This window comes from Ochotona curzoniae, unplaced genomic scaffold, assembly GCF_017591425.1.
Source record: "Ochotona curzoniae isolate NIBS_2020 unplaced genomic scaffold, NIBS_Ocur_1.0 contig_2688, whole genome shotgun sequence".
NCBI classification, from domain to species: Eukaryota; Metazoa; Chordata; class Mammalia; order Lagomorpha; family Ochotonidae; genus Ochotona; species Ochotona curzoniae.
Window position 1 is genome coordinate 20,500,866 of NW_024465553.1, and position 13,918 is coordinate 20,514,783.

Below are 13,918 nucleotides of genomic sequence, written 5' to 3' on the forward strand. Positions count from 1 at the left end.
TTTATCTGCTCCATTTCATGCTTCCTAACTGAAACCCTCAGCATTTCCAGAAACCAGAAACTTACCCCTTTTAGGGAAACAGGAATGCTATGAAATGCATTTATGGTCAGGTGACAAGGGTGGTGAAGATTCCACATGTTCTGAGGTTTTGGCCACACATCCCAACCACTGGAAATTGCTGAATTGGCCAAAGGCAACTCCGAAATACAATCTGTTACAAAAATTCAAGCTATTTCCTCCCCTTGGCTGGAATTCTACCACTTTTCCAAGTGTTCCAGGGCATCCTTGAAAGGAAAAGTCATGGACAGTGTGGAAGTCAGTTCAAAGTGTGTTATCTGCTTCTTGTCTTATAAATTCCCAAGTGATATAAGCATGCCAAAGGTCACACACAAACCAACCTGTAGCTACACTTAAAGGATCTTCAATCAGCACTGGAGAGTTAAAACCAGTCCCCTCTCTCCCCAACCCCTGGTGCTCTTACTACTTCCTCCAGCACACACAGTGGCTCCTGGTCCATGACCAGAGCTTCCCTTCTCAGCCCTGCTGTCACATACAACCTTTGCCCCCTTCTGCACCCCTCTGTGACAATGTCAGAAACAAGGAAGAAAAATGACAGCAAAATTTGGAAGTCCTTTCAGCACAGTTTGTTACTTAAAAATCACTGAGTTATCAGGTGTAACAATGAGCATCACACACACCAACTCCTATGAAAATCATCACCAAAAAATACACCAAATCTACATCTGAGTAAGACTTTCATTTTCCAAGATATAGCAAGGAGAGAGAAATGTAATACAAGACATCAGAGAAATGAAAGCAGCAAAATGTCATACAGAAAACCCCAAAACAGCCTCTTTATTCAACAAGCAGAATTCAAAGTGAAAAGTGGTAAAGGGACAAGCTGTGGATTAAGAGTCAGATCAACCAAGTACAATGTGCAAACCTTATTTGTGTCTTGAGTAAAACCAACATAAAAGCTTGTATAAGAGTCAACCAGAAAGACAACCCGGAATGTTGGATGAGAAGCTAGTGATATATTAAATAATCAGCAGTAGTTTTCCTTGATTATGATTTAGCATTATGGTTTCAAAAAATTGAATCCTACCTAAACCTCCAGAGCTCCTTGACTGAAGATGAGCCCCGATAATCACATCATGAGTTGAAAATATCATAAAGTAGAAAATCCATTTTATTCACTTTACCTACTGAACCTCACAGTTTAGAATGCAGTGGGTTAGAACACGATTGCATCTCCCTGCCATGACAGGGTGGCTCCTGGGGAGCTGCAGGTGCAGCCACTGCCCAACACCTCAAGACAATATGGCACTGCAGACCCACATGTCTATCCACGTAGTCACAGCCCTGCAACAGGTCAAAATTCACATTTTGACTATGAAGACAGGCATTTGACAAAGTCAGAAGGAGACCAGCCAAGACAACCACCTCCTGTAACAGAGATCATGAGTTTGAATCCTGTTCTGCTCCAGATTCCTGCTTTCTGCTGGGAATCAAGCTTCCTGGGAGAGGACAGGTGATAGCTCCAGGCACTGGATCCCAACTTTCATGTGGAAGACTTAGATTGCACTTCCAGCTCATAGCGTCGACTGGGCCCAATCCTGGTCCCTACAGACTTTTGGGAAGTAAACTAGTGGATGGAAGCTCCATCTGTCTCTGTTTCTTAAATTCATAAATAAAGGCATATGTTTAAAAAACACACACACAAAATCCATTGTGTGGTTTCTGCGTGGAACAGTTCACTTTTATAACACCACAAAGTGGAAGCCATCCTATGTCAGGTGCCATCTGCATAGAGAAATTTTTTCAAGTGACAAATTGCAGTGTCAGATTTCTTCAAAACACTCTGAGCAGGGGAATAGGGAGATGACATAAAAAACAACACTGGCCATGACTGGGAGAGTTCCACTGAATTTATTAGACTACTCTTTTTAACATATATTTAAAACTTTTCATAATTTAAAAGTTTTAAAATGGATGGTAAGAACCCCAAGATGAAGAAATTCTGTAATTCTTTTCCTACATCCCAATGTCATTCCAACGTAGCCTGCTTACCAAGTAACATTTGTAACATAAACTTCCCCATGTAATTCTCTTCATAGACTAGTTCCAATTGATATATCTTTTCAAATATTATTGAAAATTTGTGAAACACAGGACAAGCACTCTCTCCATAGAGGGACATTAAGTTTAGCTCTCAGAAGATAGTCTATAAACTCACAGCAAACATCTGCACTTGATCTGTGTTTGTTGTAAATTGGGCTACAAAAACAGCCACCGCAATTTCCATAATTTTCACAGGGGAAGGCATTTCTCAGCCTGACAGTAGAGATAAAAACCATAATGATTGCTTAGCTACATAAAGATGTATACGTTCAGTAGATTAAAACCATTGTCTTTGCATACAACATACTGAGAAAGATATCAGCCAGACCTAATGGGAAAATAAACGAATATCTTCAGGATTACTTCAAAAGAATGATACTACTTCCCCTATTTTTAGCATAGGCAGAAGTTCTGGGTAGATAATTCACAGAAGAAAGTGAACTAAGGTAGGCTTTCTGAATATGATGGAGGATTCTTCTTTAAATTTGAAATCCAAATAAACAGTGACCAACTGGGTCATACAAAAAGGTTTGTTGTTGTTCATCCAAAACTCTAATTTAACTGGGGATCCTGAATTTCTATTTTCCTATTCAGAAAATTCTAAACCTACAGTCAGTAACTCAGAAAATGCTGCATATCATTCATAATCATCCAGGGAGGGCAAGCATGGGGACAAAGCAGAGGCCTGGGGCAGGGAGAGGGCCACCTGCCTGCACAGCCCAGGCTGGGCCACTGGAGGAGCAGCTGCACTGGGAGCTGGACTGGGAGCTCAGGGGAGGAGGTGTGGTCCCAGTGTGTCAGAAGGACAGGAAGCAGTGGCCAGCAGGTGTGGCGCAGGGAAAAGGGGTTGCGAACTTTGTAGAAAACCCTTGAGCATGTCCTAGGAAACAGAAAGGCATGCGGAGCATAGAATCCTTCCCGCAAGCATAGTTTGGATGATTTGTCCTTAACAACTTCATTGTGATCACGTGTTCACTCTTTTGTGGAAACTGTTAGTTATTATTTCATATTCACCACCCAATTTTTAAAAATTACCGATTCAACCAAACCTTCTCTGTGTTCCTCCCACATGGGCCTCTCCCAGCTCACATTCTGCATAACCATGAACCTGGTTTTCCTTTTCTCATGTATTTTTACATTCGTACGCCTTCCCCCAAACAATGTAGCTTTTATATATTTTAAACTTTTATATAGACAGTAAGAGAATGTAGGTATTCTTCTGCCGTTTCCTTTTTTTAACTCAACATTTCAATGATGAAGTCCATCCATGACAAATACAGCTAGTAATCTCCAGTCCTATAGAGTGTTCTATTTTAATATATCCTGATATAGTTCTGTTCTGTTGATGGACATTCAACTAGTCTTCAGTGTTTCACTGCTACCAAAAAATGTTGCTATGAATGCCCTGGAACATCATATACGTTCAAGTGCATTCCTCTAGGGTATACACCGGAGCAGAATTACAAGGTCAAAGAGTCTGGGCAGCTCCAACTATAATTCTACAAAGTGATTGCACTAATTTATATTCCCACCAGCAGCAATAAATACATTTTTTACAGTTACGTCCTGCTGAGGTTAATTGAAAACGCTCCTCTAAAGCTGGTTGAGTTCAAAGAGTGCTAAAAATGAGTAGGAGGCCTGGTACTAATAGTTACTAGCCCTAAAGCCACTCTGACATGTGCAGAGGCCCACTGTGTCAGATGTAATCTGAATCCAGGGGTTACTCAGGAATCAGATTGGATTGAGACAGGTGTGTGTGTTTTGGGTGGGAGGGTTATTCATTTTATTGAACATTTGCTTATTTCAAAGGCAGAGATAGAAAGACAGACAGAGACAGACAGAGATCTTCCGTTCACTGGTTCACACCCCAAGATACCAACGGTTTGTTCTAGTTCAGGCCAAAACTAGGAGTTAGGATGTTCATCCAGGTCTCAGAGACTCAAGCAATGGAGTCCCAGATGCGTTAGCAAGGTGTTATTTTGGAAGCTGAGTATCTGCAATGCAAGCTGGCACTCATATTGGATGCCAATGTTGTAATGATAGCTTAACACACTGGGCCATAATGCCAGCCCCTAATAATGCATGCTTACCTCTTTATTATTTCCCTCTAATATTGTAAATAGTCACTAAAACGCATCTCAAAGGAATTGAATATCCACTTTATAGGCAATCCAAACATACAACCCAACCACTTTTCCAAGAAATAAGTCAACAAATGGAATCACAGATTCTGCCTTGCATTTTGCTTCTTTTCACTGTCCAATAGGCTTTACAAGGAAAGAAACCATCTCCATTTGTTGAAAATTCCGTTATTCCATAAACATTTACTAAGCACCTGCTCTTGGGCAAGACTCCATAAAGAAAATTAAACAACTTTGCCATTTAAAAGACTCCCATTCTAAAGGAAAGAAACTACCAGGTGCAGGTCATAATTATGCCCTGCCCTTATCAAGCACTTTCTAGAAGCCAAGTATTATACTAGATCCTCAAGGAATGTGGGAAGCAGAATAAAAGCAGCCCCTCCCCGAAGACACTCAGTTCTGGTCCCACCGATGCCATGTCACAAGGCAAGGAGGAACATGGGTTGCTGGTGGAGTTAGAATTGCTAATCAGCTAGGGTGAAAACAAGGACTTTAGTGCGGATTCTGGATTTTCCCACCAAGTGGACCCAATATCATCACAAGGGAGCTTCACTGGGGAAGAGGGAGGCCAGAGGTCGAGGCAGCAGCAGGAGAAAGACTTGATCAGCCATTGCCAGCTTGGAAGGTGGAAGGAGGCCACAAGCCAAGGAATCTGGCCTCACCCAGAAGCTGGAAAAGAAATCAGATTCTCCCATGAAGCCTTCAAAAGGAACCTCAGCCCCTGCTGATTCGCCAGCCCAAGACCTATGGCAGACTTCTGACCTCCAGAAACTTGTTGTTGAATTCATGACCATTTGTCACAGCAGCAATAGGAAGCTACTTCACTAGACATTAAGCATCTTCCCCACCACCCTGGAAAACAGGTGCTGTGACCTTCATTGCACAAATCAAAGAACCAAGAACTCAACAGTTCAGATTATGAACCCAGGCTCCCAGTGGCAGATCCAGACTCAGACCTGAGTCAATGTGCCTCCATGCCTGGGCTGATGCTGCCCTGACTGGCTGAAATACAGTGCGTCTACAGACACCTGGTTCTTCTACCTAGGGCACTATGTGAGTAGCACTGGAGCCTTTGGAGAGCTGGGCAAACTTTTCATGGACAGGCATTTAGTCTGGAGAAAAAAAGATACTTACATCCCATGTCAGAGTGCCTGGGTTCAATACCCAGCTCTGTCTTCTTACTAATACAGACTCTGGGAGACCGCACTGATGGGTCAAGTTATTGGGTTCCTGTCACCCACTTAGGAGAGCTGGATTGAATTCTCAGCTCCTAGCTTCAGCCCTGGTCCAACTCCACTTGCTATATTTGGAAATGAGCTAGTAGATGGGAGATGTGTGTGTGTGTGTGTCCTTCTCAAATACATAGGTAATTTAATTTTTAAACGCTGTTAAAACCATTTTTAAAAATAGAGAGAGAATAGAAGAGAGGGAAGAATCAGGGCATACTAAGTGGCCCAAAGCAACTGAAATCTCATATTACTGGATGTCTCTATCAGCAGCAAGACTAGTGCAATCAGGCAGGATAGCCACTAGGCACATGTAGCTATTAACATTTATACTTAAAGTGGTTAAAATTAGATAATTATTCAGTTCCCCGGGGACACTAACCACATTTCCAGTGTCTAATAGCTACATACGGCTAATATTAGACAATTTTTTATCTCTGCAAAAGTCACTCTTAGAGAGTACTATGGAGACCGAGGCCCTTGGTGCCAGTGTTTTCCAGATGGTCAGCAGCGCTGCACACCTGAAGCAATGCTTCATGTCCTTTAACAACGCTCTCCTGCCTTACCCGCTCACGGACCGTCCACTTCTGTGCTTTCTCCCCAGGAGCTTTACAGAATTTTTCTAGAACGAGCGCACAATAAACATCCCCAGAAATCACTGAAAACTTCCACCACTGTTCTAGAGATACTTATCTAGTTCTAAAAGCAGCCATTCAGACAAGAAGATTCAGTCTTTCTCTACTGTCATTATTTCAAAAAAACATCCCTTATCTGGTAGAATGTCATCAGCCCTGGAGTGTAAGGGGCTTTATGGAGGAGAAGCAAAGCTGCTCCCATGTGTAGAGTATCTGAACATCTGACACCTTACCTCCTGGCACCTCCGCCACCTCACTCTGTCCTGGCCCTCCCAAGTACAGGGAAGGGCTCTACTGGAATGTGAGTGACCTTCCCTGCCTTATATCTCATTCTGGCTCCAAAAAAAAGGGGGGGGGGGGGGGGGAGGCTGAAATTAACCAAGGCAATGGCCCAGAAGGATGTAGCTCTTCATCACTGACAAGCTTAGATGGTGGCCAAAGGTAAGATTATATTGCGTACCAGTAGTTAAGTTTAGAATAGTGTCTAATGCAGAGGAAAACCCAATTAGTTGCTAGGATGATTTCAGCTGCCTTGGGGTCCCACAGCAGGGGCAATTGAAAGCGTCCATGGATATTCAATTCTCTCATTCCCTCCATGACTCCTGGCTGGTGCAGATCACACACTGTGTGCAGTGCTCAGCCTGTTTGGCAAGCCTCACAAGAAGCTTCGATTGATTTTTCACCAACCATTCAACCCTTGCCCTCTACCAAACAGCTCTAGAATGACAAACACAGAAGGAGGGGACCCCTCCCACGCCCCATCTGACATGCCCTGCTAACAGTAGCCATGCCAGAACTTGGCTGCCTAGACAACAAATCTACACATGGTCTAGAAAGAAAGGGGGTCCTGGACCTGCTGAGCAGGGCCATGCACCAACCCCTCCCAGCCACCAGCACCTACACAGGCAGGCAAGGGCAAGAGGTTGGAATGAAGTTGAGCATTTAATTAGAAAGGCCCCCCTCTCCACCATCACCTCTATCTCCCACTGACAAATACAAAGAACTTTAAAACGTTCTTGAAAAGTATATGAAAATGTGATTAAAAAGCCATCCATGGTTTTGGAATTTTGGGGGACACCCAAATTAACTGATCTTCCAGAAATACCTTCATTAGCCTCTGACCCTGAGACGAGCTAGTGGAGGTTTCTGCTCTTCAGGGATGATTCAGAAGCACAGACTTGGCCCCTCTGAGCCAGGCCGAGGGAAGATTGCGACTGCCAGCTCTGCTTGGCAAATGAGCCCTTGGGCCCATTTCCTCCACAATCACATCAGGCTCTGGCTGCTCTGTGTCTAACCAGCCAGGAACCAAAGCACAATGATTGTTTCCCAGTAGGGCATTTTAGATAGGGCCACATGCACATCTGGGAAAGGTGAAGATGAAAGTAGGAGGAGGCAGGAAAAAAAAAAGAGTCCCAGACTTCTGGAGGTTTGGTTTGATAGCCCTCAGGTGCAAAGAGTTGAATTAATCATAAACTTGGATTCATGACACACTCAAACCTTCATGCAGAGACCACTTCCATTGTGGTCTTCCCTTTTCCACACAGAAAGGTAGAATATTGACACTACCTCACGTCAGCCACATGGTTTCCCAGCCAGTTCCTCACCCTGCCCCACCCTGACTTCACCCGACTTCACACTGCATCAGTGTCCATTGCTACCCTGCTTAGCTTACCCTACCTTTTATTGCAGCTACACATAAGAAAAGACTTTAAATTTGAAAACTTAAAGGATACGTCTACCTTGGGGCAACAAGTTTTTGCACATCTATGTATCATTTTGTCATAATACTCATTTTCCATGAAATCTCTAGAGACTCTTTATACTCCCTAAAAAGCTCCTCTTGTTATTATTATCCGTGGGTGTATAAAGATGTCACGCTCTATACTTTGGTAGATTTCTTTTACTGAATTTCACATTACCAAGATTCCTCTGGATTTTTGTGTAGCACTGTGGTTCTCTCATCTGTGATGAAATGGAGTGTAGATTTGTGACCGAAACCCAGGCTCTCCCACATGGGATGCAGGTGTCCTGAGTGGTACTTTAACCATTCTGCAAAACACCCACCCCCTTTTTGACTGCCTCTTCACTCACTGATCCCAAGACTCTTGTCTCCTCATCCTATCCTTCTTAGTTTTGTTTCTTGACTGAACACGTGAATGACATAAGGAAATAAGTGCCCCCAAACGGAAAAGAGTGTTTGGAAACACAGAGACACCAAGAAGAGCATCAGAGCAGACACAGGGCTCAACGGGTTCCAGACCCTGGGGCACACTATTCACACAGAAGGAAACACCACAGACACCACTTCACTTCTGGAAAATCTAAGATGCATAATGAGACCCAAGCAGAGCTAAGGCCCATCTCCCCATCCAATCTACCTCTCCTCTCCCAAACTTCCTGCCACCTCCACAGAAGCCCACCTTTAATCAAGGAATAAAACATGGATCAGCCTACTTGTAGGTAACTGGCTTCAAGTTTAAAGGGGGCAGGTGTCTAGGTCAGACATCCAAGGACACCAAGATGACAGCACCCTGGTGGACTTTCTACTTATTCCATTTTCAAGGGGCCTGCAGGATTGCTCCTTTAATAGGAAGTGCTGGAGGGGCAGCCAACTACTAAGAAGATGAAGACATCAGCCTGATGTCAAGATGCTCACTACAGACAGCTGGGTTGAAGTCAGGGCATGAAGTGATCAGAGCCAGAAGTGGTTCAAAGGTAAGAGTGAACCAAAAGCTGAAACAGGGCAGAAAGTTCTTAGAGACTGATGTTGAAGCTGGGTTTTTGAAAGATAAATCAAGTCCTGGAGAGGCAAGCCAACTATGAATATGCTTTAAAAAGGGGGTTGGGGGATGGTGTCTGACTCAGACCTCTTAACCATTCCATCTTCTTTCATTTCCCAAACTTCTCAGATGTCTCTCCTACTTCCAACTACACTAAGGCACCAAGAAAGTGGAGCCTGTGGATCACCATTAAACATACACTATCTGTATTTCTTCTTCCCTTGCCCAAACACTAACAGAGTGGATCACCACTGGGTGCCAGGGCCTGTGAGTACAGGGAAGGATAACACAGGCATTGATTTCCTGCCTTCACCAGACTCTCTGACTTCAGGGCCAATCCAAAACTGAACAAAGCCAGGAGGTTGATTTGGCCAAGCCAGATTTCACCAGCCTGAAAGACAGTCCCTACCCCTTTACCACTTCCCACGTCGCAAAAGATCTTTTTTACAAATTGTACACAGCTAAAGAAATGGCTGCCTTCTCAGTCATTAAAAGAATTCTGCCCAGTGTCCCAGGTAAGCCAAGTGGCTGTGCAGAGCCAAAAGACCCCAAAATCAGGTGCTTCCTATATAATAGCCTCCAATCTGATACTTGATAGCTGGCTTCCAGAGTCAAACAAATGTCAGGAATTTTATGAAGGAAGGCAGGAAGCAAAGAAGGAGGGCAAGGATTGAAGTCTAGGTCCCCAGGGAGCTCAATTAGTGAGGCAGATAAAGTTAAACTGAAAGGGCATGCTCTCAGTTTCCTAGAAAGCCAGCTGGAAAAGATGCCAATCCTTAAGCCTCCGTCACTCAAAAGATTAACAGAAGAGACCTGGGGTACCCAAAGGGAACTCTGCCAGAAGCCAGATGTTTCTGTTCTCCCTATGACGCCACTGCTCTCAATCCGGGGCCACCAAGAAGCCGTGGAAGAGAGCTGGAGCCTATCGGGACAGGTTGAAATTCAAAGGTCACCCTTTAGCCACGTAGATTTGAAAAACTGATTGTCCCTAACATTTTCTCTGCAGACACCCCTGATGCACCTGGTTTTGGCATTTTCTCATTCAGCCATCTCTCCCTTCGACAGGAACGACAGCCCATATTGGAAGAACATCAGCAGCTGCCTGGAGGTGTAGAAAGCATACAATCTTCAAATTCATGCCAGCTGGGGCCTGGCTCAGTGGGCGATTTGAGCAGCTCACTTCCTCATCTGCAACACAGCATTAGACTGACCCCCCACCACCCCTAACCCCACTTTGGACATGAGAGATCACAGCCAAGACCCAGGCCAAATGTTCAACCTTGGCAGCACCTGGTGTTGCGCAGAAATGCAGCCAGGTAGCCACAGGCTCAAGCCAGGAACTTGCCCTTAGTTTTTGATAGGAAAGAGAAAAGAAAAAAAGAAGAAGAAGAAGAAGGTGGTGTGTATGAGAGTGAGCGATCGCACAGAAAGAGATACGGTTCATACATAAATTGCGGTGTATGTTCTGTCACTTCCATCAAATCCACAAACTGAAGAAGCTAAAAGGAAACCTAACCCATGCCTGCGCTTTCCCCTCAAGCCCCAAGCTTCTCTTCCGGAGTTGCTTCCTCTGATTTCAGCAGCAGCGAAGAAGAGCCATCTGGCCTAAGACAGGAGCGAGACAAGCCTGGCAGCCAAGGAGCCCCTGCCATTTGTCTCAGCATGGCTCTCCTTTCGGCCCTCCTGTGGGCGGGCATCCAGCTTTCAGCTGGGGTGCTCTGGTCTGCATCTCTGTCTTGGCTGTTCCTCATTATTGGAGGGAACACCGTGGCTTGCCTGACCTCAGACTTTAAGAGCTTCAAGTCCTAATATCAAACCAAGCAGCTTCGTTTAAAAGGCATCCTCATCTGCATCCATAAAAGTCACTCCCAGAGCATTCCTTTTGAGGAACGCCTGCTGTCGAGGATTTACGACACACCCTGGATCTAATCTGCCGCACTTTAACTGTTGCTGTTGCACATCTGGTCATAAAAGCAAGGGCAGCCCAACACGGGGACAAACACTTTTCTTTCCTAAGTGGCTGCAAATCTGATCTCACAGTGATAGCAGGGTTGGGGCTCAATCAGCCCAGCATCTGGGCAGTCATTAAGGTTCCGCCCACAGCCATAAAGATGACTCCGTGCCAAAAAAAGCTCTGAATAAAGAACCTGCAGAATGGACAGGTGGTAACGGGACTTGGATGAAAGATTTACAAGCCAGAAAGCATGAAGCCGGCAGAGAAGCCTCCCCGCTGCCTTATTCACAAAGATATTGGCTACTTCACCTGGAGACTCACTCTGCCAGCAGAACAGCAAGCAAGCCGTTGACTGCTTGCACTGATGCCGTTTAAGATTAAGGCTTTCCAAACGCACCAATAGGTAGATTAACAGTCCATTTTTAAGGCAGCGAAATTATTTATTACAACGACTCAGGATTGAGTGGGTGGGGGAGATGATCCAGATCAGAAATGAGCACAATGTTGTCGGTTCCAGCAGATTTTACAATGCCCCGGACAGCCTGTCCTGTGCACAGAATTGGCACGGCTCATGATGTTCAGAAACTCCAACCAGACCAAGGTTCAACAAGTAATCCAACCTCCCAGAGCCGAGCCTGGGGAAAGAGACCCTTGAAGAGCATGTAGCCCTTCACCACCTCCCCCCACCCAACAAGTGCGTGTGTGTGTGTGTGTGTGTGTGTGTGTGTGTGTGTACGCGCGCGCACATTTCTCCACCTCTGCCCCTCCTCCAGAGCGGTGCGTGCCCAGCAGGAGGGAGCATTAAAATTATCTGCTGTGGGTTTTACAAGCAGCGATCGCTTTTTAAAACAACAACCACACAAGGTCCTTGTGTGGCTAGCGGGTAACCTAAAACTCTCCAGGCAGAGCTGCCCACCCCCCCCCACCCCACCCCGCCCCATCAGCAGTCGCCGCTGCTTGCCAAGAACGCCAGCGCGCAGGGTCGGGCGCAGCGGGAGAACCCAGGCGAACCGTCCCGGTGCGGAGGGCGGCGAGCTTCTTCCGCGAGCTGGAGGCGCCTCCGAGGGTCTCAGAGCAATATGCCATGGGAGCAGACACTGGGAAACAGAACCCCACGGGTGACAGTCCCGAGCTAGGTTGGGGGGCAGACAATGGGAGAACGTTCTATTTGAGCAACTTTATGAAGTTTACGGCGGGGAGCCGGGAGGAGGGGGCAAGAGAAAGGGGTGGGAGATGAGATCTGACAAGCTCCTGCTCCCACCCCGTGTTCCTTCAAACGACAAAAGGCAATGCGACCTGGTGCCCCCCCTTGGGCAGGTGGGCGCGCGGCCCGAGGGCGGAGGTTGGGGGGGCGCACTTACCCTGGGGCCGGTGGTGCGGTGACCGCAGGCCGGGGACAGCTGCACCAAAAAGAGCAGCAAGTGGGGCGTGAGCAGGCGGACGCAGCGCGCGGGCAGCATGGTGCCAGCTGGGCCGAGCCGGGCAGCCGGCAGCGGGCAGGGGTCGCGGGCTCGGTGGAGCGCACACCGCGCCTGCCTTCCTGCCTGGGTGTGAGCAGGGGACCCTGGCGGTGGCGGCGGCGGCGGGAAGCAGGCAGAGATTCTGCGACGAGCGCTCGCTGGGGCTGCGGCCGAAGGACTAGGGGATGAACCGCGGGGGAGACCAGAGGGGTCGGGTACCGCGCGAGCGTGTGCTCGGTGCGCGGGTCTTGCTCCGCTCGGCCGGGCCGCGGCTGCAGCAGGTTGGATGCCGGAGCCCGGGCCATGGGAATTCCCGTTATAAACCCCCAGGAGGAGCGGGGCGGAGCCCGGCTGGCCTGATGGACGGGCCGAGAGGCCTGTAGCAGCTGAGCCTGTGGCAGGTGAAAGCCAATGGGAGAGAGGTTAGCGTGCTGGCTCGTAGTCACCCACCCAGCACCACCACCAAGTCGCGACACCGATCGCTCCGCCCTAGAGGACTCCAGGAGAGACCAGGATAGAGTAACTTTCTCTTGGCCTTTCTGTATAAGATGTTTGTATGAGGATGGCTTCGACCCACTAGAAGTCCCACCTGGCTAGAAATAAATGCCTCAAGCATTTACAGCTTCTAGCTCAAGTTCAGAGGTTGTTAGAGCAGCCCCGTGAGGGAACAGAAAACTGCTCCTAGCCGCGTCCTAAAGATGAGAAAGCACACAGACGCTGAGAAACCCACTTCCCGCCGCATCAGCATCGCCAGGGAACCCATACTGGGTGGGGAGTGCAGAGGGAGCAGTATTGACTCCTTTCCAAGGAGCTCCCTGCGAGGATGACACCCTGAGCCTTGCAAAAGCTGCCCAGGAAGGAGCCTCCTGCAACCAAGGTGGAGTCTGTGCACTGCGCCTCCACCTCCTGTGTTCCGGGACAGGCACGGAGGTCCTAGTCCTGTCCCCTGCCTTCGCACCAAGGGTCAAGGGCACCCCTCTGGCAGAGGCTGTCAGAGTGGCCCCAGGTCCTCTCTGTGTGGACAAAAAGCATTTGATGGGGACAAGGGATGGTCTGTGGGTGCAGAGAGCCTTTAAAGGCTCATGGGAGGGGCCGGAGATCGCCCCCCTCCTGCGTCACAGCAGCAGCTCAGCAAGGCTCCAGACCCAGTGTTGGAGGGTTCTGTCCAGGATGGGTCGGTCCCAGATGCTCTCAGAGAGCCCACAGAACTAAAGGAGTCTATTCTCCACCTGGAATGTAAGAACCCACAGTTCACTCCTTCCTCTCTGGCAGCGGAGGCCCATCCAAGAGTTAGCTCTGCTCTGGTCCTGCTTCTCTCCCCGATTAATTCAGCAAGTTCCTCTTCCACTTCTGCAGCTTTGCCCACTCCGGAGGTTGTTCCCAGCTTGCAAACAGCAAGCAGCCCAAATGCACCACGCTCTGCTAAAAGGCTTCGCCTGTCCCCAGTGCTATCAGACTGGGAGCTGGGACAGTGTCAGAGTTCTTGTGGTTCTGATCAGATAACTGTCTTTTCTCCCTCCTGGGAATTAGCGCAGTTGGTCAGCCTTCTGCTGGAGCAAAGCAGCCAGGTTCAAATCCTGGGTCTGCCACCTAGTGGCATA

General features: G+C 47.5%; 1 protein-coding gene across 1 annotated transcript in view; it reads right to left on the reverse strand.

Moving 5' to 3' along the window:
• The window catches only part of SMOC1 (SPARC related modular calcium binding 1), a 136,821-nt gene extending 124,213 nt beyond the window's left edge, over positions 1 to 12,608 (reverse strand). Inside the window, exon 1 of the mRNA XM_040975623.1 lies at positions 12,219 to 12,608. Within this exon, the coding sequence (XP_040831557.1) occupies positions 12,219 to 12,317 (99 nt within the window). The 5' untranslated portion in view covers positions 12,318 to 12,608. The remainder of the gene's footprint in view (positions 1 to 12,218) is intronic.
• Between the last annotated feature and the right edge of the window lie 1,310 nt (positions 12,609 to 13,918).